This window comes from Artemia sp. Qi Xiang Cuo, chromosome 1 (assembly GCF_049724085.1).
Source record: "Artemia sp. Qi Xiang Cuo chromosome 1, ASM4972408v1, whole genome shotgun sequence".
In the NCBI taxonomy this organism is placed as follows: domain Eukaryota; kingdom Metazoa; phylum Arthropoda; class Branchiopoda; order Anostraca; family Artemiidae; genus Artemia; species Artemia sp. Qi Xiang Cuo.
The window spans coordinates 102633964-102658904 of record NC_142794.1 but is presented as its reverse complement, the minus strand read 5'-3'; the positions used below and the strand labels follow the sequence as shown (position 1 = coordinate 102658904).

At 35.1% G+C, this 24941-nt stretch overlaps 1 protein-coding gene and 1 pseudogene across 1 annotated transcript in view; one reads left to right on the top strand and one right to left on the bottom strand.

The window, feature by feature from the left end:
• The window catches only part of slim (scruin like at the midline), a 45088-nt gene extending 34968 nt beyond the window's left edge, over nt 1-10120 (top strand). Inside the window, exons 6-7 of the mRNA XM_089097366.1 lie at nt 1566-1705; nt 9633-10120. Coding sequence (XP_088953492.1) covers nt 1566-1705; nt 9633-9872 — 380 coding nt within the window. The 3' untranslated portion in view covers nt 9873-10120. The remainder of the gene's footprint in view (nt 1-1565; nt 1706-9632) is intronic.
• Nucleotides 10121-23097: 12977 nt separating this feature from the next.
• Nucleotides 23098-24339, bottom strand: LOC148957026 (6-phosphofructo-2-kinase/fructose-2,6-bisphosphatase pseudogene; annotated as a pseudogene).
• Nucleotides 24340-24941: the final 602 nt, after the last annotated feature.

Genomic DNA, 24941 nt, shown 5'->3' with positions numbered 1-24941 from the left:
GACACCGACACTTTTTCTAAAAGAAACCTATAGATGCATTAGAATTAGTTGTGCAATACGAAGATGAAGGGTCTTCGCAAACGTAAGAGCTGTCATTCAAATATTATTAGCGAATGCAGTGTTGGTGGCCAGTAATGAGCGGCCATTTAGTAAACTTAAATTAATATTAACATACCTCAGATCGAATACGGGCCAGGATTTATGATTCACCGTTAATGAGCATAGAACGTGAAGAATTATAAGTAATCTATTAGGACGAGATAATTAAAAATTTTGCAGAAGCTAATGTAAGAAAAGTCAGATTTAGTTAAACAAGAATGATGTTAATAATTGAAAATTTTGTTAAAATTAGGCCTGAAAATTATTGGGAGACAGGAGGGGGGAGGGTACTCAAGATGTTACCCAGGGTACAAGAGAGGTCAGAACTGTGCTTTATACAGCTAGGGACTAGGAGGATCTTTTCATCCCCAAAGGAACAGTTACTGAACCTTTTAACTATATTGAATCAAATGGCTAAATCGAAATATTGATCGGATTCCTGTGAGGAGACAGGGGGCGGGGGAGGGGGGCTAGTTGTCCTCTAAATCTTTTTGGTTACCTAAAAAGAGCGCTAGAACTTGAGATTTCTGATTGAATGATGTCTCACCCAATCTTATAGGACCACTGGTTTGATCAATCATCTCTGAGGATAAAAACGAAAAAAAAAACACATGCTCCATGATCTTTCTTCTTACAAAAATTCAAGAGTTTTTCTGATAGGAGGTTGATAGAAGGGCTCTCAGATATGCTGAATCTGAGGGTATGACTTTCAAAAGATCAGTTGAATTTTTGGGGTGTTTCCCCTTTTGGTAATCAGGCAAATTTTCTCAGGCTTCTGGCGTTTGACAAGTCATATTAAACTTAATGAGTTTTATATATTTGGAATCAGCATACATAGCCAGTTCTTTTGATGTATCAGAGTTTCGGTTACTATTGGGCCAAGTCGCTTCTTACTTACAGTTCCTTACCGTGAACTGTTTGATTTATGCATTTTGTGTTCACTACAATTTGTAATAAAACTGATTTCGATTAAGTAGTGATTTATGCCCAAGACTTGGGTTGAATGGTCTGTAGTCTTGGTTTATTTAAAAACTTGCGCTCGGACCAAAAGTTGCTACAAATGAGGATTGTTCTACACCCGTGCACTAAAAGCGTAGCGTACTAGTCTAATTAATTTTGATGATGGATCGTAAGGGAAAAAGCAGCACTTCTGTTTCAAGTTTTAGAGTGAATTTGGGAAGTGTCAGGGAATAAGCGAAGAAGAGTCAGGTCAGTTTGTTTAAGAGGCAGTGGCGTAGCATGTCTGGAGCGTGTGAGGCAGTTCCAAATGCCGTAAAAATAAAATAAAGATAAAAAAATATTCCCAAATTTTTAACAGGAGGAGCAGGATTTGTCTCAGAAGTGGGGACCAAATATGTAAATTATATAAAATTTACATATGTTTAATTATGTAACATAGGTCTAATTATGTAAAAGGAAGTTTTCTTGTACGGTTTTTGGCATTTTTAATTTTGCCTCGATTTTAGATGCGTTTGTGATAGCTGGCTATGATGGCTTGAGTATATTTCCTGACATTTGGCGACTTAACCTCAATGACTACTCCTGGAGGCTTTTGAAAGATCGTATCCCAAGACCAGCGTATTTTCATGCGTCCACTATAACTGAGGTATGTACGAATCATCCTGATGTCCAATGAGTCTTTTCAATCATGCTGCTTCTGATGCTACTTGGTAGCAGCATTCATTATCTGATGCTGTTGTCTCTGGTCTCTGCTGCTGTCTCTGGTTTGCTGTCTCTGTTTTTCTGATGCTGCTGTCTCTGGTAGCATTGTTTCTCTAACTTTTTTTTTTGTTTCAACTTCGTTATATTAATAAGAGTTGTATTCTGACATTCTGTAATTTCATTGTTATTTCAGAGAAGAAAAAAGTTCAACATAGAATAGTACACGATAATTTATATCGAGAACGAGAGTATAAATAATAAAGAAAATATAATAAAGAAAATAGTGGCTTGTATTAAATTTACTGAAAAAAGTGAAAATAATAATAATTTTCTTTTAAATCATGTTGGGAAAAAGTCTTAGTTGGGAATTCAATTACCTTCACAAGATATTTATTGCTTATGCATTCAGTCAATAATAAAACGACGGACATTTGTGAATAAAAAAAAAGCCAAACAAGATTAAAAGTTCAGAAAGTATATTTTTTGTATGGTATTAGCTAAACTAAAAATTATTCAAAATTGGAGATAACACATTTCCAGGGGGGGGGGAGGATTCCAGTTTTTTTCTAGGAAAATGAAGGAAATTTCAGTTTGGTATTCTTACCTTAATTCTACCTAAAGCATTTTTCGCCCAGACATTTTCAAAATTTTTAAATAACAAAAATTTTATTATTTTAGTTATAAGTTGCTCTTTCTTGATAAAAATTCTTAAATAAAATTATTATTATTTAATAATCAAATTAATGATTTTCATAAATAGCCATTTTAAAGGGCTAAAAGCTACGAAATATGGCTTCGTCCAAATTACTACTATTCATATAACTAAAGTCGCTAAAAATTTTTTATTCGTAAAACCATATTTATATAAGTACATTTTCGATGACAATATTGTATGTATGTTTAATAAACTAGATAAGAATAAACTAGATATTATTAAAACTTTTATCTCGTTATAAGCCAAGAATGTTGTATATTTTTACGGCACATATCTGCCGTAGAATATACAATAATATAAAAAATAGAATAAAATATAAAAATACAATATGTGCTATATTGCTATTTGTCTGGCTCATTTTTTTTTTTTGTAAAGAAGTGGTTTATCCATCAACAAAAATATAAAAAAAAATCTGAAGCTAAGCTTCATAAGAATTTTTGCAGTACAATCTAGCATTTGTGACTTATGCTAGAAATTCAGTATCCTCAAACTTGTAGTTTCAATTCTCTTGACAAGTATAAAATGTGTCATTTCTCATATTTTTGGTTAATATGTTGAAATAAAATCATAATAATAGAAGAATAGGTGGCTCACCTGTACAAAAGACATATGGGATCCCGGTTCACTTGGACACAACCTCAGATGTGACACTGTGAAGCCAATGTTTAACTGTGATGCATCCGCACGAAATTTTTAGGTGTTATCTTAAATTTCTCATTATAAAGAATAATGATGTTCTATTTAAATTTATATTAAAACATATTCAAGTATTTAAAATTTAAGTTAAGTTACAGCTAAATTTGAAATACCAAGGGTATTGAAAATAAAAACTGATGGTTAGAATTGATTTAGCGAAAATTTACTAAGTTATGTATACCTTCAGAAATTGGGAAAAATTTTGAGTTCAGTTTTTAATAAAGAAGACTTCTATGTGCAGTCATGCAGTTTTGGTGAAGTGGGCACCAAATTTCAAAAAAAGGACAGTGGTTGAAAAATCAGCAATCATAGGCAGCGCGATCGCGCTACCTAAGTAAAGAACGATGTTGACACAATGTATTATTTTTTTTTCCATACCAGGGAGCTTCGTATCGAAGGAGTCCTCGTAGAAACTTCGAAAAGGGCTCATTTGATTGGAAATCGGAGTGGCTAGTGCCTTTTTTCATAGTTGAAAGTGATTGGAGGGTAACTAACCCTCCTCTCACCCCCAAAATTCCTCCAAACACATCCAATCAAAATTTTCAGATAGCCTTTTCGTTCAACGTAGTAGAAAGTTCTGGAAATTAGGTCTTTGAGAATGACAACCCACCCCCCTCCAGCCCTCAGGACAAGGGTTGTAAGTTATGCCCTGGGGCATGTAAGGTTTTTATTGTAAGTGTTGTTGTAGAAACTTCAAAAGGGCTCATTTGATTGGAAATGGAAAGGGTTAGTGCCATTTTTAATAGTTGAAAGTGATTGGAGAGCGACTAACGCCCCTCTCACGTCCACCATTTCCCCAAATACATCCAATCAAAATTTTGAGATAGCCATTTTGTTTAACGTAGTTGAAAGTTCTGGAAATTAGGTCTTAGAGGATGACAACCACCCTCACAGCCCTTAGGGTAAGGCTTGTAATTTATGCCCTGGGGGCATATAAGGTGTTTGTAGAAAGTGTTGTCGTTTCAAAAAGGGCTCATTCGATTGGAAATCGGAAGGCCTAGTGCCCTTTTTAATAGTCGTAAGTGTTTGGAAGGCTTGACATTTTTATAGTAAAGATCGATGTGGGTATAACGTATTATTTTTTGTTGTTGTTGTTGTTTAGACCAGGGCACATAGTATCGAAGGAGTTGTGGGGGTAACTTTGAAAAGGGCTCATTCGATTGAAAATAGAAAGGGCTGATGCCCTTTTTAATAGTCGAAAGTAATTGGAGGGCAACTAATCACCCTCCCACGCCTCCATTCTCATTTGCCCATTATGTTTAAAAACTAAATGTTGCCTTAAGATTAAATCAAAATGCGCTGTGTTAATGCTAATTCCCAATAAGGCATCTCAGCAGTATCCCAAGAACTATTGAGGGTTCAAACTTTCGGGGCTACTTCTGCTCTTAAAATTTAACCAAATCAAAATAGCGCAAGTGTAACCAAGCTATCAAAGAAAGTAAACAGATTTTTTTGCGAATGCTATCAAGTTTTCCATTTCAGGTCAACTAGAGGAGGTACGAAACTAAATTAAACACTACTATTTGTGTCCAGATTTTGAAATATGTTGTTAAAAATTGCTGAAAATTTTTCTCCAGCATACAAATAGTGGGCCAAACTATAAATTCTTAAAAAAAGACAAGATTTAAAGTATTATTTTCTTTTCCCCCGAAAAGACTATGTCAATATAAAAAGAACAGAAATTAACTAAAAAAAACTTTTTTCACAAAATAATGTTTTTCAAAGAAAAATAAAGTACTCCATTAAACCAAAAATGAGCAAAAATAAAATCAAATAATCTACCAAGCGTGAAACTACCACAACTCAGCATCGATAAATAAATGAAACCCAAAACGAACAGAAATTACAATAAATAACCGAGAACTCAAAACAAGAAGAAATTACCATAAGTTGGGCTTCAAACCCCTATGCCTTCCCAAGGCCAGAAAAAAATTTGCACTTTACTGAAAAAATACAAATGAATGTGTGTTGTTAGTTTATATATACATATACTGATATTTAGTATATACATATACTGATTTATATACATATACTGATTTATATATACGTATACTGATGTCAATATTCTTACCCTGGTCAATACCTTTTCCCTGGTCAATATTCACTCCTTCGACCCCATCTTCCGCGTGCTATTTCAATAGAAATCCCCCTTCTTGCCCCTATAACAGTTTGCAATGAAAGATATAGAATAACTTATATCCCGTACAGAGTTGAAATTTTCACTCAGTGAATATCTGCAGCCCCCCCCCCTCCTCACTCACTTTTTACAGCACAGTTATTAATTTTAATGCCCATTTTGCAAATTTGGAGGTTTTTTATTTGTGTTTTTTTGTCACTAACTAACTTATGTTTTTGTTTTAATTTTACTTTATCCCTTTGTTAATTTTACGAGTTTTCGTTTTTTTTTTGGCATTTTTGCTGATTTGACATTGGCCTTCTAATTTTATGAGTTTAATTTGTTTTTAAAATTTTTAAGCATTCTAAATAGACCCTTTTAAAACGTTTTGTTGTTCTTTGATTGTTTGTTTTTGTTGTTCTTTTTTCGCTTTATTTGACGCTAAAGTGCGAATTCGGCCCTTTTGGGCTTGTGATAGCCGTTTTTCAGCAATAAATCTTATCTTATTTAGTAATCAAAATGTTAATATTATTTGATTTATTAAAGTTATAAAAGTAAAAGCATTTATATTTTTTTCAGGAAAGTGCAAATTTTGTTCTGGCCTTTGGAAGGCATAGGGGTTTTGAGCCAAACTTATGGTAATTTCCTGATCGTTTTGAGTTTGAATCGGTTAATTATTGTAATTTCTGTTCGTTTTGGGTTTCATTTATTTATCGATGCTGATTTCTGGAACTTTCACGGTTGGTAGATTAATTGATTTTATTTTTGCTCATTTTTTGTTTAATGGAGTTCTTTACTTTTCTTTGAAAAACTTATTTTGTGGAAAAAGTTTTTTAATTAATAAAAAAAATCGCTGATAGAATAAAGGTCTACCTAACCGCCTTTGAAGCTGTATTTGACTTTGTGAATAGCTGTTTGTTAGTACTACAAACAACTCACCATGACACCAAGCCGCCTGAGGCTAACGCAGCTACGCATGCTTCTCCTCCATAGCAATTTATTCAAAACTTCCCTCTATACACCCTCCCAGGAAGCTCCCACTTCCTTTAGATCTTTCTTTATGACATCCTCCCACCCCAAGTGCGGACGACCTGCTTCCCGTTTAGCCCTAGAAGGTTGGCCAAAAAGTACAATCTTCGGCAATCTGTCATCCTTTATCCACGGAATGGGCCCTAGCCATCTCAGCCTTTCTCTCATTATAGCCTAGAAAGTGGGACTGAATTACACTTTTCGTTCAGCCTATTGTTTTGAATACGGTCAGTCAGCCAGGTACCCAGAACAATCCATAGGCAATTTCTCTGGAAAACATCTAGCACATCTTCATCCGCTTTTCGGAACGCCTGTACTTCAGAGCAATATTTGACCACTTTCATCACTGTGGCTTCCAATATTCTAATCTTGGTTTGCAGACTTATCTTCCTTTTCTTCCAGACTTTCTTTAGCTGCGAAAAAACACTCCAAGCCTTAGTTTGAATTTTACCAACGAATGGTGTTGTCAAATTTCAATAGAAAGTTTTCCTTATTCATTTTTACGGTTTGACTTTACTGGCAAAGATCTGGTACTGTCCTAAAAACTTCATGGTTTTGAAATAACCAAAAGAGAAATCTTAGGAAAATGTGTTTTCTAGGTATGAATCGACCTAAAATAGGTTCAGGGGAGGGGTTTATTTTTAATATTCTTGGTGCACAAATTATATATACTTAACAAACTTCTGCTCTACAAACTTCATTATTTTGAAACAATCTAAAGACAAAATCTTAAAATATCGCAGTTTTCAGGTGTTAATTTAACCAAGAATATTAAATTTCCAACTCTCAAAATTTTTATTGAAGTTTCATTTTTTTTTGGGGGGGGGGAGCTTAAAAAACGTATGCAAAATTTGTTCATATTTATTTAATTTTTTTTTTACCAGTCGGAGTTTTTACGAGTTAAGTTAAAGCTAAAATTAAACAGAGTAGAGTTTGCACTGGGTGTAAAGAAAAGAGTTGCCGAAGTTATTTCAGTTCATAGAAGCATACTTCAAATACAAAGTTAAAATTCCGAAATTGTAAATTCAATTTCCATTCCAGCTCTCAAAATTTTCATTGAAGTTTCAGCTCAGAATTTGAAAAGTATTTTTTTCTTTTAACGGAAAATCTGTTTGATATATAATCATTATAGAATATGGTTATTAGATATTTAAAATTCAGCTTTTTTGGTGTGTTTGTATAGAATACTAAAACACTGGTGTTATGATAGAAAAGCAGATAATATTTACTTTTTTGTTTTTCTCGCTGCTAAAGGGTCTCCACTGAAATTTTTTAAGAGGGGACCAGTCCCAAATCTTTTTTCAAGGTTAGGTGAGATATAGTTTGGAATAAATTTTTATTTTTCTGAAAATATAATATTTTGGAATATTAAATTTATTTTGAGTTTTTGCATGTTTTGTCTGCTAGGAAGGGGGAAGTGAAGCTCGCTTCTCTCTTTCCCTGCTTTTGCCTTGATATTTACCTTATATTTATTTTAAAGATGTTGTAAAATAGGGTTTTTACTGTTTTTGTATATTTGATACACACAATAGTATGCGTGCGTAATTTTTCATATTTACTTGCCAGCTTGTGGAAAATGCAATCAATTTGAGTGTGAGTAAGATGCAAATAGTATAAGACGCGGAAATTAAAAGTTATAACTGGAATTGCTTTGTTTTAGAATGCTATGACATATTTTATATTAATGGGAAGTGTTAGTATATAAATCACAGAAAGTGAGGGATACAAAGTTCTCATTATTCTGTATGAAAAAATGAATCTTAACCTATGCATATGACCATAGCGTTGTTAGTCTGAAATTCAGTATGTGCCTTCTAAGAGAAAAAGTTTGATCGGTGTTTATATCCAGATAGTTATATTGGCTTACTCTTTTGAAGATGGAATTGCGAATTCCAGAACAAATGATTTCCATATTATTCCATTGCTTTATGCTCTGACTACCAGTAATATTTAATTTTACTAATTTTGAGAACAAAATTGATGTTGAGAAGACTAAGTGGCTAAGGCTAGAAATAAGTGAAGATGAAAAGATGACGCCGGGTAACGAAACAAGGCCCTAGGTGCTTTTTTCACAGTTGAAAAAAAATTTGGAAGAATAGGAAGATAAGTCTGCGAACCAAGATTAGAATATTGGAAATTACAGTGATGACAGTGGTCAAATATGGTTCTGGAGCATGGGTGTTCCTAAAAACGGACGAAGGTTTGCTAGATGCTTTCCAGAGAAATTACCTACAGATTGTTTTGGGTACCCGACTTACTGACCGTATCTCAAACATTTGGTTGTATGAAAAGTGTGGTTCAATCCCGCTCTCTAGGGCTATAATGAGAGAGAGGTTGAGATAGCTAGGATACGTTCTGTGAATTAAGGATGACTGATTGCCTAAGATTGTCCTTTTTGGCCAACCTTCTAGGGCTAAACGGAAAGCAGGTCGTCCTTATTTGGGATGGGAGGATGTCCTAAGGAAAGATTTAAGGGAAATGGGAACTTCCTGGGAGGGCATAAGGAGGAAGGCTTTGTATAGATTGGGATGGAGGAGGAGCATGCATATCTGTGTTGGCATCAGACGGCTTGATGCTGCGGTGAGTTGTTAGTAGTACTAGTATACCACTTTGAAGCTGGCAACAGTGAGTTTGTAAAATATGCCAAATTAGGACTCTGGAGTGACAGCTATCCATTGAATAAAAGTCAGAGATAATTTTTGTCAAGATTTATGAGCAGAGGTGCACGCTGATTGAATTTTAGGAGAAGTGGAATTCATTTGCCGCATATGTGCTCGTTTATGTTACGTGCAGCAGTACACAACTCAGAATTGCAACAACTTGTGTGTTCCAGAAAACATGCGTCATATTTTTTTCGGAAGTGGGTGCAATCAAATACTACTCTGTGCAGTCAACAAAACTGAAAAAGCAAAACAAAAAAAAGAATGAAATATTTATGGAATGTGGAACTGATGAGCTGCTAATATCATTCTAATTCATTCTACGAATGAATCTGAACATTTTGTGTTTCCTGTTCGGGCTCATGTTTGAACATTTGAATGTTGTTTTACGATTTGAAGTTGTTTAGTCTGTTGGCTAACGTGTGACCAACTCCTCTAAGGTTACCAGAGAACTTTTTTTATTTAAAAAATGTATTTTGAAGCCATGACTCCTTACAAGTTTTTTCCTTAATCCGTGATAAAGGCTCTTTTTCAGGAAAATTATCTATTTTATAATGCACCTCCCCTTCTCCTCCTCCCTTCTTCATAGTTGAATTCCAAGCAGTCCTCGAGCATTTTGTGAAGATTTTTAACTGTGATTGCTCTTTCTTTGTAGGAAGGCAGACTCTTCATATTTGGAGGTGTAGTGGACATCGGAAGAATTAACTTGAATGTAAGGACCAATGAACTATTTTCAATTTGGATAACTATTCCTAAACTGAAGAGAATTGCTTTTGAGGCGGTACTTTTCAATTGTCGTAGAAGGATTCATGAATTATCTTCTTCTGCTCTTCTTGAGCTTGGAATCCCTAGCCGATACGTTTATGAGCTCAAGATGAGTGCTGTTGGTGCATAGAAGCTTAGGGCTTGTTGGGTCTGAATAATATTTTCGTACAAGTTGTCTATGTAACAAACGACGACTTAGTTGTGTTAGTTGTGTTTTTTTCTGATTTTTCTACTAGGAATTTTTAGATTTTCTTTTTTTGCTGCAATTTAATTGTGTCGTTTGAATATAATTTTAGAAAATTTTACGTCAATCTTTATTGCTTGTTCCAGACACGTAAACAGAAGGGAGTAGCAGGATCTCAGACTCAGTCTCCCAAGAATTGCGCGATATATATACATATATATACATATATATATATATATATATATATATATATATATATATATATATATATATATATATATATATATATATATATATATATATATATATATATATATATATATATATATATATATATATATATATATATATATATATATATATATATATATATATATATATATATATATATATATATATATATATATATATATATATATATATATATATATATATATATATATATATATATATATATATACATATATATATATATATATATATATATATATATATATATATATATATATATATATATATGTGTGTGTGTGTGTGTGTTAGTGTGTGTGTATATGTATATATTCACCTGTTTTTTTCAGGAGTTTTGTCAAATTGTCCTCCCCGTCTGAAATTTGAGGCCCCTTGATATTATTGCTCCGCATGTACTTGGCTACCATTCTTTCATGAATGTGTATTTTTGAAAATATATGATATAGAATGAGCCAAGCTTTTAATAAAGAACATATTTCAAAAGGAGTCTAATATATGTAGGGGTGGGCTCTTAAGAATAGGAAAATTATATGATGGATTGCAAGAAAACTTGGGGGGGGGGGGTAGAGGTTGTAATCCTGCATGTGTGCCTGTGGTGAATTCAGTTTCTAGTGAAGACGTAAAAAAAAAAAAAAATTGAAAAATGGTCGTTTATTTTTCTTTTGCAAGCATAGTATACAAAAAAGCTCTTACCCAGATATTCCTGATTTATATTCAGATTGAAAGTGAGTTTCTGTGAAATAGACTTGAATAATTTAGACAACCGAAATAGGCAAGTTTTGCAACTAATGGTGATTTTGTGTTCTAAATCTACTTTTTTTTCTTTTTTTCTTTTCTTTTTTATTTATTTATTGTTTTACGTTGTTGATAGCGATGTATATATCAGGTTGTTTTTTTGAAGGGTGTATAGGCTAAACAAGTTCGCTTCTGGTGGTTGTTTTATTAATTCGTTTGATTTAAATAAAAACCCTTATCATTTGCTAAGAATTAAAAAAAATATATATCCAAAATTTTGTAAGCTCTAGTCGAATGGCATAAATTTTTCAGTCTTCGAGCAGTAGATTTAAGTAACTCTAATGATCACGGTTTTAAAATATAAAACTACGGTTGACACCACGTAAGGCTTTCAGAAATGTCGCACTTCTAGCAAGAAAGGAATGTGCAAAATCATCCTAACTAATATAAAATAAATGCAAAAGAATGATTTCAGCATTTAAATTTATTTAGAACCAAATTTAATTCTTGGCTTTCAGTAGATATGGAAGATATAACCCACACAGTCCACGGTTTTGAAATATATGTCATAAATATGAGAGGCGAGATATGCTGCATTCAGATAATCAAAGAAAGTAACTCAAGAAACAAAAAAAGAAACTCAAGAAACAAAGAAAGCAAGAAAATCAAAGAAAGAAACAAAGAACAAAAAACAAAAAAAGAAAAACAAAGGAAGAAACAAAGAAAACAAGAAAAAAAGCCATACCTAATAGAAAAGAATGTTGAATAAAATGGTCTCTCTGGAAAAGGCTTTTTATTCTGTATACCGATCTTCTCATACGTGCCAATGTTTCTAGCGTATTACAGCGTTACTATACATGTCAACGTATCAAATGTGGCGTTTCCTCCTCGGCACTTCTGTCGTCCAGTCTCTCTCATATCCCAAAATAATTTCTTTCTCTAGCCCCATGCTTGGATAATTGACCAAAAGAAAAATTGAGTATGGGCTATTCTGTACAATGAGTTCTCCAGATGCTTTTTCCTTATCTCAAGTGACAAATAAATTAAACGAGTTAATACAAACTATATGAACTCTCCCCTACTGTGTCCTACTCTCAGAAAAATTTCTCAATGTTCAATTTATTCGGGTTCTGAGCAATCGTAAACATGTTTGTCTCTCGGCTCAGTTTTAGCTCTTATTTCAATGTTGGGTACGGACCCATCTGATATGACCTTGAATCCTTCCTAGTTACCTTACCCTCAACTGCTGAATGAAAACTGATATTTTAAGATGTTTAGTGTTTTTTTTTCTTCTTCTTGCGTGAAAGAGTTCTTGATTGTGACTGTGACTTCTTGCTAATAGATTTTGGTGTTTTCATTTTTATTTATTTTTTTGTCTCAAGCTTTTTTAAGAACGCCCTCCTCTTATTCTTGTTCCTCTTTGATCTTATTAACTTTTTACTGGAAAATGTAATCAAAGAGGGGAAAAGGTGTCTCTTAAGGCTGTACCTAGGGACCACCACGATCCATTGAAATCAGTAGCGGATCCACGATTTTAGAAGGGGGGGGGGGGCAACTCGTTACAAAAAATTTTCATTCTAAATTAAGCCTAACGAACTTCTGATATTGAAAGTTGCATGCCTCTGCTTCTATTCGTCATTTAGCTGTCAGTTCTGTAAAGCATTCCACAAAACTAAATTTATAGAAACACTATCAGTATTATATAACAAATTCTCCCCTCCTATTTCTACTATTAGCAAATCTATTAATAACACTTATGACAATATCATGGTGAACATGAAGAAGGGCAAGTCCGGTGACTCTTTCCTCCGTCATTTTGTTTCTTAGCCACGTTTTCAATCTTCTCAAGGTAGAAAAACTTCGTTCAACAGATGCCACACTGATAGGTAGTGTCATGAGAATCTGCAAGAGCGCTGAAACATTCAGGAAAATATCAGCAATGCAGTTCTGTTTATGTACAGTTTCCCCTAGTATTTCAAGCATTCTACCCGTGCCTACATTGCTTTCTCTCAGATGAAGCCACCGAGTTTTCCATATTGTCGCTTCTCCGGCTAGGGCAGATTCACAAACCGATTGGGAGGGGAAAGACATTACTGACCAGTATCGTTCTGACAAGTCATGAATCGTATTAGCGAATTGTTGTTTTTTCGTTTCCATACAATTTATTGGAAGAAAATATTGAGCTTAAAAGTGTCCAGCGTTTCAACGGAAAACGCCTTTCTGAGTCTTAAATGATTGCGTCCTACAGGGGAATAAAAACTGAGCGTCTATAATATTCCTCGTGTGAACTGAATGGTACATTAATCCTATTCGTTTGCTTTTTCGCTATCCTTGGGACTGTTATTTCTAATCCTTGCTCAGTTGTCACTTTAGTTACCTCGTCAAATGTGATTTTAAACTCGCTTTCACTCTCCCGACCCTTGACTTGCAGCTTGGTAAGAAGTTCCGTAACATGGCTTGCTGCAGACGCGAGGTCTAAGCTCTTCTTCTGGAATAGCCGACTGAGCGGTAAAATCAGTCGAGATATGTTACTAAAAGAGTAAATAGTTACTATTGGGTCGGAGGATGTGACAGCAGTCAATAAGGATTTTGATTTTGCTCCAGTTGTGCATTCTGCCCAGCCGCTGATGATCTCATGAGCCTCCACTATCTTAGGGAGCTCTACCGCAAACTCCATTAAGGAATCGTGCGTTTTGATCCAGCACGTTTCACACAGGTGAGTTAGCTGTGCTTTCATTACTCTTTGTGGAAGTACTAAAAAACAACTATTTCTGTTATTAATCCGGTGGAGTTTCTAGCCCTCTGGACAGAAGAAGTTTTTGACATGAAAATAGTTGTAGCATGGTTGAAACATGGTCAACGCAGGGCATTCTTTGCTACCTTTTGAACTTCTTTTACTACACCACAATGTTCTGAAATCATCATAGCACATCCATCAGTGTCTATGCCCTCATAATTCTCCAAGTCTAGCCCAAGAGATCGAAGAAAATCCAACACAATATTTCCAAGCGTTTCCCCTTTAATGGTCGGTTCGAAGTTTCCAATGCTGTGTGAGTAACATGTTTCCTGTAGGTAAATAAAAAGGAACGAAATATTCAGGTCTTGTGCAATTGTAATGATAGCAAAGGACAATACTCAGTTGTGACTTGTGTGACACATCAGTTGTTCCATCAATAATCACAGTGTAGAACTTGGCAGAATCAACTCCTGATAGAATTTCTTAAAGGATCTCTATGGCACAATATTCCATTAATTCATTCTGTGTTGTTTTGTTTATATAGGTAGTATTTGCACCTGAGCTTTCCAAATATAGTTTTAAGGGATGTCACCACTATTCACACGGTACCTTCAAAGTTCTCGAAAGTTCCCTTCGTTTGTCAATGGGTCCTTTTCTGCCAATAATTCTCCATATGGCCAATAGTTCTCTCTATGGCCACGAAGACCAATGTTCTGTCGACCGCAGAAAACAATTGATTCTACAATTGGTTTCAATTTCGCTATGTTTTCTTGCACTTGTTGGCTACGTTGTTCGTTTACAAGACTTAAAATGTTGGTTTCAGGGCTATCATATTTTAGGTGGATATGTTTGCCTACGTCAACTAAATCGCGGTGAAACTGATTATTTTCATGAGACACCAAGTCACCGTCTTTTCCAGTTAGCTTAGCAAAAGTCACGAAGGGCTTCTTTACCAACTTTTGCAATTGATTAGAGCCTCCAACCCCCCTAAACGTCAAGCAAAACACTATATTTACAGAATAAGCCCCTCATCTTATTTGAAAGTACTAGCCAATGAAATTCTTTCAAGCGAGTACGGTTGAAAAATCTCTTTTCGTTCCTACCCTGCTTTCTGTGAACTGAATAGGGGAAGCTGTAGTTAAAGGACGAAATCCACGGCTTGTGAAGCAATTGATATCGCGTATGTTTTTCAATTCTATCGATATTGCTTCCGATATCATTTTCGTAGAAAGTGCTTATATTTTCGATATTTGTATTAGGCTTGGGGCTACACTCTTCAATTGATGCTTACGAACCATACACAATCTCACTATAAGTCGAAGCGCTGGAATCATTACTAACACTGAAACTCTCGTTATTTCTATCTTCAGTTACGGCGTCCACTCGCCTAGCTTTAGCTTTCGAACCAAAAAAGTTGTCAAGTTATCTGCTTTTACTTCGACATCATAACTGTTTAATATTATCCAAAAATTGTATACTTTTCAAACCCTTCTAGAATCGCGAATAACCATAAGGTGTATGCGTTATTGGAGTCATTTCAAGATGGCTAGCTACAAAATGTCGTGTAATTCGGGTGACACCTAAATGCTAGACAATACTCTAAAAACTTAAGGCAGACAGATAACTCTGTCTGCCTGAAGTCTTTAGAGAATGCCTGAAGTCTAGCTACAAAATGTCGTGCAATTCGGGTGACACCTGAACACTAGACAATTCCCTAAAGACTTAAGGCAGACAGATAACTCTGTCTGCCTTAAGTCTTTAGAGAATGCCTTAAGTCTAGCTACAAAATGTGTAATTTGGGTGACACCTAAACACTAGACAATTCTCTAAAGACTTAAGGCAGACAGATGACTCTGTCTGCCTTAAGTCTTTAGAGAATGCCTTAAGTCTAACTAAAAAATGTCGTGTAATTCGGGTGACACCTAAACACTAGACAATTCCCTAAAGACTTGAGGCAGACAGATCAAGTGTCGTCAAATCCTTTTCAAAGATGCGTTGATATCGCAATCAAGTCACAGAAAATCTAATGATAGAATTTTTTGCCCAAGCAAAGAGGGGGTACGATCCTCCCCTCCTGGATCCGCTACTGATTGAAATGTCAAATATTTTTCCTCTAAAATTTTATGTAGTTTCTCTGCAAGACCTTTTGTGGACGATGTGTCTATGAGATTTGAATTTCTTCGATAATCCAACAATAAGACTATTAGTTCAAGATTTTCAGTATTGGATTGCCAGGCTATCAAAAAAGAGGGATTTTCTTTTACCCAAGTGAAAAGTGTGTTTCGATATTTATAAGTAAATTTTCTCACATCATATAACTAGCATTCTTGCTTATTAAGTTAAATCAAGGAAACTGTTCTTACTGCATTTTTAACGGGAAGATTTCTTCGGAACTAGGGAGTGATGTCCATTCTGGCTCCTAGGCCACCTAAATTTAGAAATCAATATCATACATTCAAACAGACACGTATGCGGGGAAGAAGGACTTCAAGCCCATGCCCTTCTGCCTTCCGAAATGTCGAGTTTGTTTTGCATTATGCCAGCTAAAACGCTCCGTGTAGTTTTAATTGACAAATACAAGAACCGGAATAGGATCGCCCTCAAAAACCAGAGCACAACCAATAGGAATTAACCGACTTAGTAATTTGTTACGGCTATGTTCCCAAATCTCATGAAAGCCGAACTGAGTTGAAGAAGTTGTTGCATCATTTTAAATTTCCGAATAAACAGTAACATCAGCACTCACTTCTTACTTAATACAAAATTGGCTAATTACTTCAATTGCTACTTTAACCAAGCTAATATCTCTATATATTACAACACTCACTTATCACCTTTCTTATAGAGGGGTTTAATTAAAGTTTTCCAAAAATCGCTAGGTATTTCCCTTTTTTCAAAAATCATATTCGTTAACCATCTTCAGTAATTTATCTTTCATTTTACGACCACCTTATTTGAGAACTCGTTTAACAGTGTCAGCACCGAGGGCCATTATATTTCTTAGTACTGTCTCTAATTGTTCCTTAAACAATAAATCTTATTTTATTTTGTCCCACAGTGTAATAAAGGTTAAACCAGACACTAGCACGGAGGGGGTTGCAGGGGCCCCAAGCCTGACGTAATTCCAACGTCATTTTATCAATCCCACTTTGTCCGTAATAACTATTCCTTCGTGCATTCCAGTACTCAGTATTATATTAGATTTTTGCATCTGGTGGTTCTAATAAGTAATTAGCATACCATTACTTGCATATTACTTGCGCACTCGCAAGACATTGTATTGTTATGCGCTCTGCATATCCCAGAAGCGTGTCAAGGTAACAATTTGGAGTATGGTGGCGTCTATAAGACGGCCAGTTTTGTTTTTCTTTGACTAATAGACGGCAAGAACTTGGTAAAAAAATTGGAGAAAAGTTAAGCATTTGCTTAACACTGAAATTCATGTCGTGTTAATTATGGGACAAAACTGATAGTTTTCTGGTAGCTAGCCTTATAGATCTTTTCGATGTAGCGTCATTAGAATTAACTATCAGTTTTTCCATATCGGGCAATAGAATAACAAAAAATTCGGGCAATAGAATAACAAATTATTTATCTTCATAGCTACTTTGCCTCTCCAAAAACCCACATAATGTGATGCTGAAAAAAAAACCTAACCTCGGAGAAGATGGGGATTCAGTGACTATCACTACTACTTCTAACAACTCACTGCAGCACCAAGCCACCTGAGGCCAACAAAGCTATGTACAACCCTCCTCCATCCCAATCTATTCAAAGTGTTCCTCTTTACAGCCTACCGAGGAGTTCCAATTTCTATCAAGTACTTCATTACGAACACCTCCTACCCCATTCAGGAACGAACTGCTTTTTGTTTGGCCATAGATGGTTGGCAGAAAAAGAGGATCTTTGGCAAACTGTCATTCTTCATCCACAGAATGTGTTCAACCATCCCAACCTTTATTGTAGCCCTAGAAAGCGGGATAGAACCACATTTTTCGTTTAAAATACGGTCAGTCAGACGGACACCCAAAAGAATCCGTAAGCAATTCCTCCGAAAAACATCGAACAAATCCTCCTTCGTCTTTCGAAGTGACCATGTTTCAGAGACATACTTGACCACTGTCATCACTGTTCCTTCCAATATTCTAATCTTGGTTCTCATATTTATCTTACTGTTCTTCCAGACTTTAACTTTGAACAAACCCCTTAGGCCTTTTCTACACTGCTTTTAACGTCCGCACCGCATCCAACAACTTTACTGATAATACTACCTAAGACAAAGAATCTATCCATTATATCGATCTTTGTGTTACCCAACATCACCTTTTCAACTTCTCGTATTTCCAGTCTAAGCGACTTAGTCTTCTTAACATTAATTTTCAAACCTTTTCTACGCCCTGAACTCTCAAAAATTCCAAAAAGTCATTATGCTAACATTTTCATCGAGGACACTCAAATCATAGGCCTAAATATAATTTAAGTCTAAGAGACTTTTACTTCTCCGTTTGACTGCATGCTCTCGCATAGCCTTTGTCGTGCTCGTTTGGACAAAGTCCGTCAAAATGACCCATATAAGTAGGGATAGAACTTAACTACTTACTAAATTATGAAATTAGCTGCTTACTTCATTTGCTACCTTAACCGTAGCAATGTTAGTCTTGTACATAATACTAATTATTTTAGTGTATTTATCTTGTATACCATACATGGATAGGACTTCCGTTTAAGCTATTCTATTGGCTGAATTGAATGCTTGCTCATAATCTATAAAACTGAAGAATAAAAAGATTTGATGACTCAGTCCCTTTTCATTTATTAATCTAAGGGTAAAAATTTGGTCGACCTTTCGTCTCCTCTTCCTAAAACCACAATGTTCTTCCTTTAAAACTTTATCTACCACATCCCTAAATCTAAAAAGTATCATCATACTAAGTAATTTTCTTCTTACAAAAGCCAAGCTAATGCCTCTATATATTACCACACTCACTTGTCACCTTTCTTATAGAGAGGTTTAATTAAAGTTTTCCTAAAATCGCAAGGTATTTCCCCTTTTTCAAAAATCATATTCATAATCTTCAGTAATTTATCTTTAGCTGTACATTCTTTTGAAGTGAAGGACTATCTCTCCCTAATTGTCAGAGTAAATATTAGTGTTTCGAAAGTCATTTTGAACTTCCCTTGTACAGCAAATGCCGAAAATTTGTTCTAACAGTAATTCACGAGGATATTGAAATATTTCTGCTAAAGTTACATCCGTCTCCGTGTGGTGTTTTCTTCGGTGTAATTCAGGATAGTTGGTTAATATACCATCAGCCAGAGTTGTCGACCCATGTATTCTATTTTTGAAGTCTATATTTTCCTAAATTCTTTAGATGTTTATAATGATCGTATTATGGATGACATTTCGTTTTTTAGCTTTTAATGATTGTTTGTTGTTCTTTGTTGCCTTTCTTTCCTTTAATCATAGCTGCAGTAGTAAAGCAGTGCAACCTAGTAAAGAGCGAACCAGAGTCCATAGTAACAAAAAGTTAAAAAACGCGCTTTGAAAAAGACCATATTGCAAAATAATTCTTCCTTCACTTCTAAAGTGTCACAAACTTTTTCATTTTTTCTATATTATTTCCTGTAACTTGATAACGGTTTAGCACATTCTCAAAATGTCTCTCTTTCAAACTTTTCTTATCACAAATGGTGGCCCGTTCCTATCTTTAATTAGGAAAGGGTTCAGATTTATTGTTCCCTCTCAATTTTTTAACATGCTTTTTTAGTCAACACATTTATTAGCCAATAAAACATTTTTCTAATATATATGGTGTGTGGCACACATCTTTCAGATCTTCAGCAGTTTTATCCATGACCTTGATTTCACACCTCCTCAATTCAAGTTTAATGCTTACTCTACTTTTCTTACATTACTCTTATTTTACTAAGATCAATCATTCAAATATTTTTTGTCAGAGCCCCTTCTCTTCTACACTAGACTTAAAGCATTTTCTTTAAGATCCCTAGCCGAGTTTCTAACTTTCCCTCCTAAGACATTATCTGCTACTTCACAAAATATTTTCTTAAAATTATTCTATCCATCTTCTTTATTGTCAACTTTTAGACTCTAGTTTAATATTCATTCAGTTTACTGAATTGACATTCAGCAAAATATGGATAACGGGGATACAACCAAGATGCTTCCAAGAACCAAAATCGGGCGAGGGTATCTTTCACTTCTCATAAATATTATCAAAAACTTACGCTCAAATGATCTACAAAACACAAATGCAATCATTATAGGTCTGATATAAACTTTCCCCTTTCAAAAGAAGGGTAACTAGTCGCATGCTAAAACAGCCCCGAAGTATGTATTGTTTCCTCGATAAAACTGAAGTCGGTACTTCGATGTCCAAAACAGATCTCTATGCTTCTAAAGTAGGGGCAACAACTTGCTAATTTCGGTATCCTTGAAATTTAAAGGTATCTAAAAACAAGTATTGTTTTAGCGCAGTGAAGTACTCTGTTTTGTAACATGGGGCCCAGGGATCCATCCCTGCCGCAGTAAGGTTGGGCGACAAGCTTGCTAGTTGTCATTTAAAAAGTCCCCAGAAACTGAAATACCTATTCCACGCCCTATGTGCCAGCAATGACCCTGGATAATCTTTATCCTTTATCTTTTTTCATAATCAGGTGTCCCAATACAAATATTTGTTTATGTAATACCTCCACGCTCCCTCTCTCCAGGAGCCAGAAGTCATAAGGGCAAAGTACTGGTCTGCTTTGAGTTTTCTGATGTTGCTTGAAAAATGATCAGAAATTAAATAAAAAACAAGTTTTTGCTACTGAAAGTAAGGAACGACATTAAAACTTAAAAAAAAACAGAAATTATGCCGCATGGTGAGCTGCCCCCTTTTCAATACCCCGCTCTTTACGCTAAAGTTTGATCTTTTCTCTCAGTTCTTTAAGAAAAATTCCTACAACACAAATAACGTGTAATTAGAATCAGAACCTTTTTTAAAAGCTCTTAAAAAACTTTATCGTGAAAAGAGGGGTATTGAGGAGAGGCAGTGCACCTCATATACAGAATAATTTCTGTTCGTTTTAAGTTCTGGGCCAAAATTCTCCATAAGCACTTCATGATTCACACACCTAACATTTAATTAAAATCAGACCTCGTAATGATTCCTGTTTGGTTTACTATTCGCACTTTCTGTCAACCAGGCTTATGCTAAATATGAAGGCATAATTTTGCAACCATAACTTTGCGGCCATCGTTTATGTAGACCGTCCCTTAACCATTATCTTTGCTGGAACAAAACTTCAAAGTAAAATGTGTTTAGAACAATATGCATTCATCTGAAAGCAGTTAGCCTTTTGTATGATGTTGTGGAATCTTGAATTATTTGTATGATCTTGAATTGAAGTTATCAAGTATTTTGCAATAGGTTGCATAGGTTGCATCAAGACGCTGGGTAATTGTAAATTGGACTGAGATTTTTATCTCGCCACAAAAAAAAATTCTGTAAATATATCTTACAATCCCAAAATATTTTTAAACGACATTTACCGCACCTAGCGTTATGGAAGTTTTCAAGATTAGAGTAAAGGGCAGACGTTTGGTGCCTTAGTGGTAATATCTGAGCTTGATAATACGGGACCGACAGTTGGAACCCAGCTCTATCAATACACTGCATGGCTTGGAATTTGATTCCGGTGATGAGATTATTTGAAAGCGTCTCCAAATATGAAGAAGAAGAAGAAGGGAATATATAAAGATATATAAGAAGCGACGAAGAAGAAGAAAACTTACTAGAAATTTATTTGAAAGCTAGCCACGCGTTCATTGCGATAATCAATTTTTATTGATTATAATTGTTTATTGACTTTATAATTTTTTATTTATCTTTATTGATTATAATCTTCTCAAATAAGAAGAGAAGAGGAAGAAGTCTTAATCAAAACACGAAGAAGAAGAGGACAGAAGTACAGGATCAGAATACATATTGTCGGTAATTAGTAAATTCCATGTATAAACACTTGAAGTCACAAGCTGGAGTTACATCTGCAACGGCCATATGAGATGGCCAAAGGTCCAGGTGAGGAATCGGTGATTTTTCGAGGGGTCCCAAACACGAAATGAGTGTGCTTTGGCTTATGTTTTTCTTGAGGCTCCGGGATCAAATATTGGGGGCTTGTTATCTCAAATTCCTCAGCATGGAAGTACGATTGGTTGGGCAAGATGGTATACATAATTATAGCTTTTACTTAATGATGTGAAAATGATGTTCTTAAATTACACCACATATTAACTTCGTCAAAGTAAATGTTTGCAGATACGAGGCGCGTTTTTTAATTAAGGTTCGTTTGAACATAAGTACACAACGAAAGAGTATTTAAAAAAATTAAATTTATTTTCAGAAAGTGCATACCTTCTATTTTTCGACATAGTTACCAAGTTTTTTCGAACACTTGTCATACCTCTCAACCAATTTTAAAGTAAAATCTTTATAAGAACTTGCCGCTGGCTCTAATAACTAAGAGTTCAGATGCTATTTTTACGTCATAGTCATCTTTTTAACGGTTGCCACTTAGGTGGCAACCATTTGAACTGGAGAAGATTCATGGGTTTCGCATATCACGTCCAATTTGAGGCAGCAAAACATGGAATGGAAACACACACTCCCCTGAAAATTTGAAGGCTGAACATCCTCTCTCCCAGCGCAAAATCTTGATGCCGTTGTTTAGAAATAGGCATGGTGTTTTTTTTGGTCGACTTCATGCAACGGAGGAACCATTATCAATACAAAAGCATTTTGCCAAAGCGTCAGAAAGCTCCATAGATCGAAAAAAAAAACTTGGCATGCTGACAAAGGAAATTGTACTTCTTCATGACAATGCAAGACCTCACACTGCTGGTCAGACCCGCAATCGGTTGGACAGTTTTGGCTGGGAAGTTTTAGATCACCCACAATAGAGCCCTGATCTTGGCCGAGTGATTACCATCCGTTTCTCCTCCTCAAACAACACCTCAGGGGCAAACGTTACAGTGATGACGACAAGGTAAAAATGGAAGCGAATTCCCGGTCAGCGAAACAGGTGGCAAGTTTTTATTCACAGGTTACTTTAAAATTACTTGAGAGGCCTGATAAGTGTTACAAAATACTTGGCAACTATGTTGTCAAATATAGTAAAGTATGTACTTTTTTTAAATAAATTTACTTTTTTGTAAAATTCGTTGTATACTTATGATTAAACGGACCCTAATTATAAAACACACCTCTTATGATTTTCAAATCCTCTCTATTGGGTCAAAATTTTCAGACGAAAGGATTTTGTTGTCAAGAAGTGTCGTTAGTCCAAAACATACACACTCATACATACAACCTTTAATATTCTTGTTTTTATTTTTGTTGCTGCAACTGACTTCTTACTTGAATTTTAATCTAAACTTCAAATCTGGGAATCCTATCCCTCCACTCCGTGGGTATCAATAGTATAAACGTTGAAGGGAATATGTTCTAAGTTGTAGTCATAACCCGAAAGTGTTAGCTTAAAAAGCGTGTTCTGAGGTACCTGAATGTTGGGAATTTCATTCCTTGAGTAATCTAGAAAATATGCTAAGATGCATCGAAGAACAGCCTGATGACTGATAACAAGGATGTTTCCCTCGTGTTCAATCTGTAGTATAACTGGCTCAACACGTTTTATAATGTCGTCATAAGTTTCGCCATTGGGAAAACGATGCTGACATCTGTTTCCAGTCCTAGTAGTAAGATCTTGAGGAAAGGGGAATTCTGCAGAAGCGGCTTCATCAAATTTGCACCACCTTATTTTGTTTAAAGCTTTCAATTGCTTCTTTGGTGCCTGAATGGTAGCTGCGGTTTGAATGCTTCTTGTTGCGCAAGAAGTTAGCACTTTTAGGTCGGGTATATCACTTCCGTTGATAAATTTGGATAAAACCTGAGCATACTCTCTACCCCTGGCAGAGAGACTAATATTTCTGCCAAGTTCTCTCGTAAAATTGAACTCGTATTCTCCAGTTCTTGTCAAATAGATCGTTCGTGACCTTGTGTGAGAGCTTCTAAGATAGTTAATTGTTTTGTTTTCGATTAAATTATTTGGCTTATAAAAAACAACTCTCTCTCCTGCGTTAAAAATTTTCAAATATCTGACATAGCTCTCTTGTTTTTCATTCAGTGTTTCGTAACATTGTTGATAGTGATCTATCCTTTTCATAAAATCTCTGTAAGCCTCTTCTTTATCCTTACCGTTGTAATCAGGATTTTTAGATTTAATTTCTCTTACAGTAGACTCAACAATTGTTTGCTCATCACATATAGACTCGATAAAAAATAGGCTATATCCCATCTCTTCAACAAAGGTGCTGTGCAACAATGCACGCCGTTGAATGGTTGTATTCGTTGCATCGAATATGGCAACTTCGCCGTCTCCTCCCAACCATTTGCATACATCTATCATTGCTTCAGAGCAACACTTCTCTCTAATAGCTACTGCCTGTTCGTTATCAATAGAAAAGAATGTGTGGTCACTACAAGTACCAGAAACTTTGCGTCGATAGTCCCCTAAGTTAAATATTCTTGTTTTGAAGCCAATCCATTTGAGGTATCTTGATAGATTCTTAGAAATATGGGTTTTCCCGCGTGCAGGAAGACCAACCATGGCAAGGATCAGTTTTTTATTGTTCATACTTAACAGTATTTGAGAAACTGTTATTATGTTAAAAGACACTTTTCAGAACGCTTTGCAGGATTATATTGAAAAATTCCTTCCAGTAATTTTTCTATTAAATGAAATTTGATTTTTTTTTGTAAATTCGAATTTGCATGATGTTTGTACATACATTTTTTTGCTGTTTTTGTGTTGTAGGCTACTAAAGTATTTCAATATCAGCAAATTTAAAATTTGTGAGTCGATCGCCTTTACTGACTATGACGATACACATTATTGACAATGGCAATATCAGATACAACGAAATCTGAAAACACGTGTCAGAAATTAAAACGTCAAATGTGTTATTTATTTATCAACTACTTCATGACGTTGAAAGCGAAAATTGCATTTAAATTCCCCTTAGAGAAGGATTTGTAGCCTGTCGACAAGTCAAAATGACACTGATCACCTGAGATCAGTCACTGATCAACAAGTCACTGATCACCTGAGATCAGTCGTTTGAAGTACCTAAAATTCACAGCATAGATGGCTTTAAATAACCGCACTTGGAAAGCAAGTCCAACACACTGGTTGAAGATATTTATTACTAGTAGTTTTAGCGCCTGTTTCATATTATT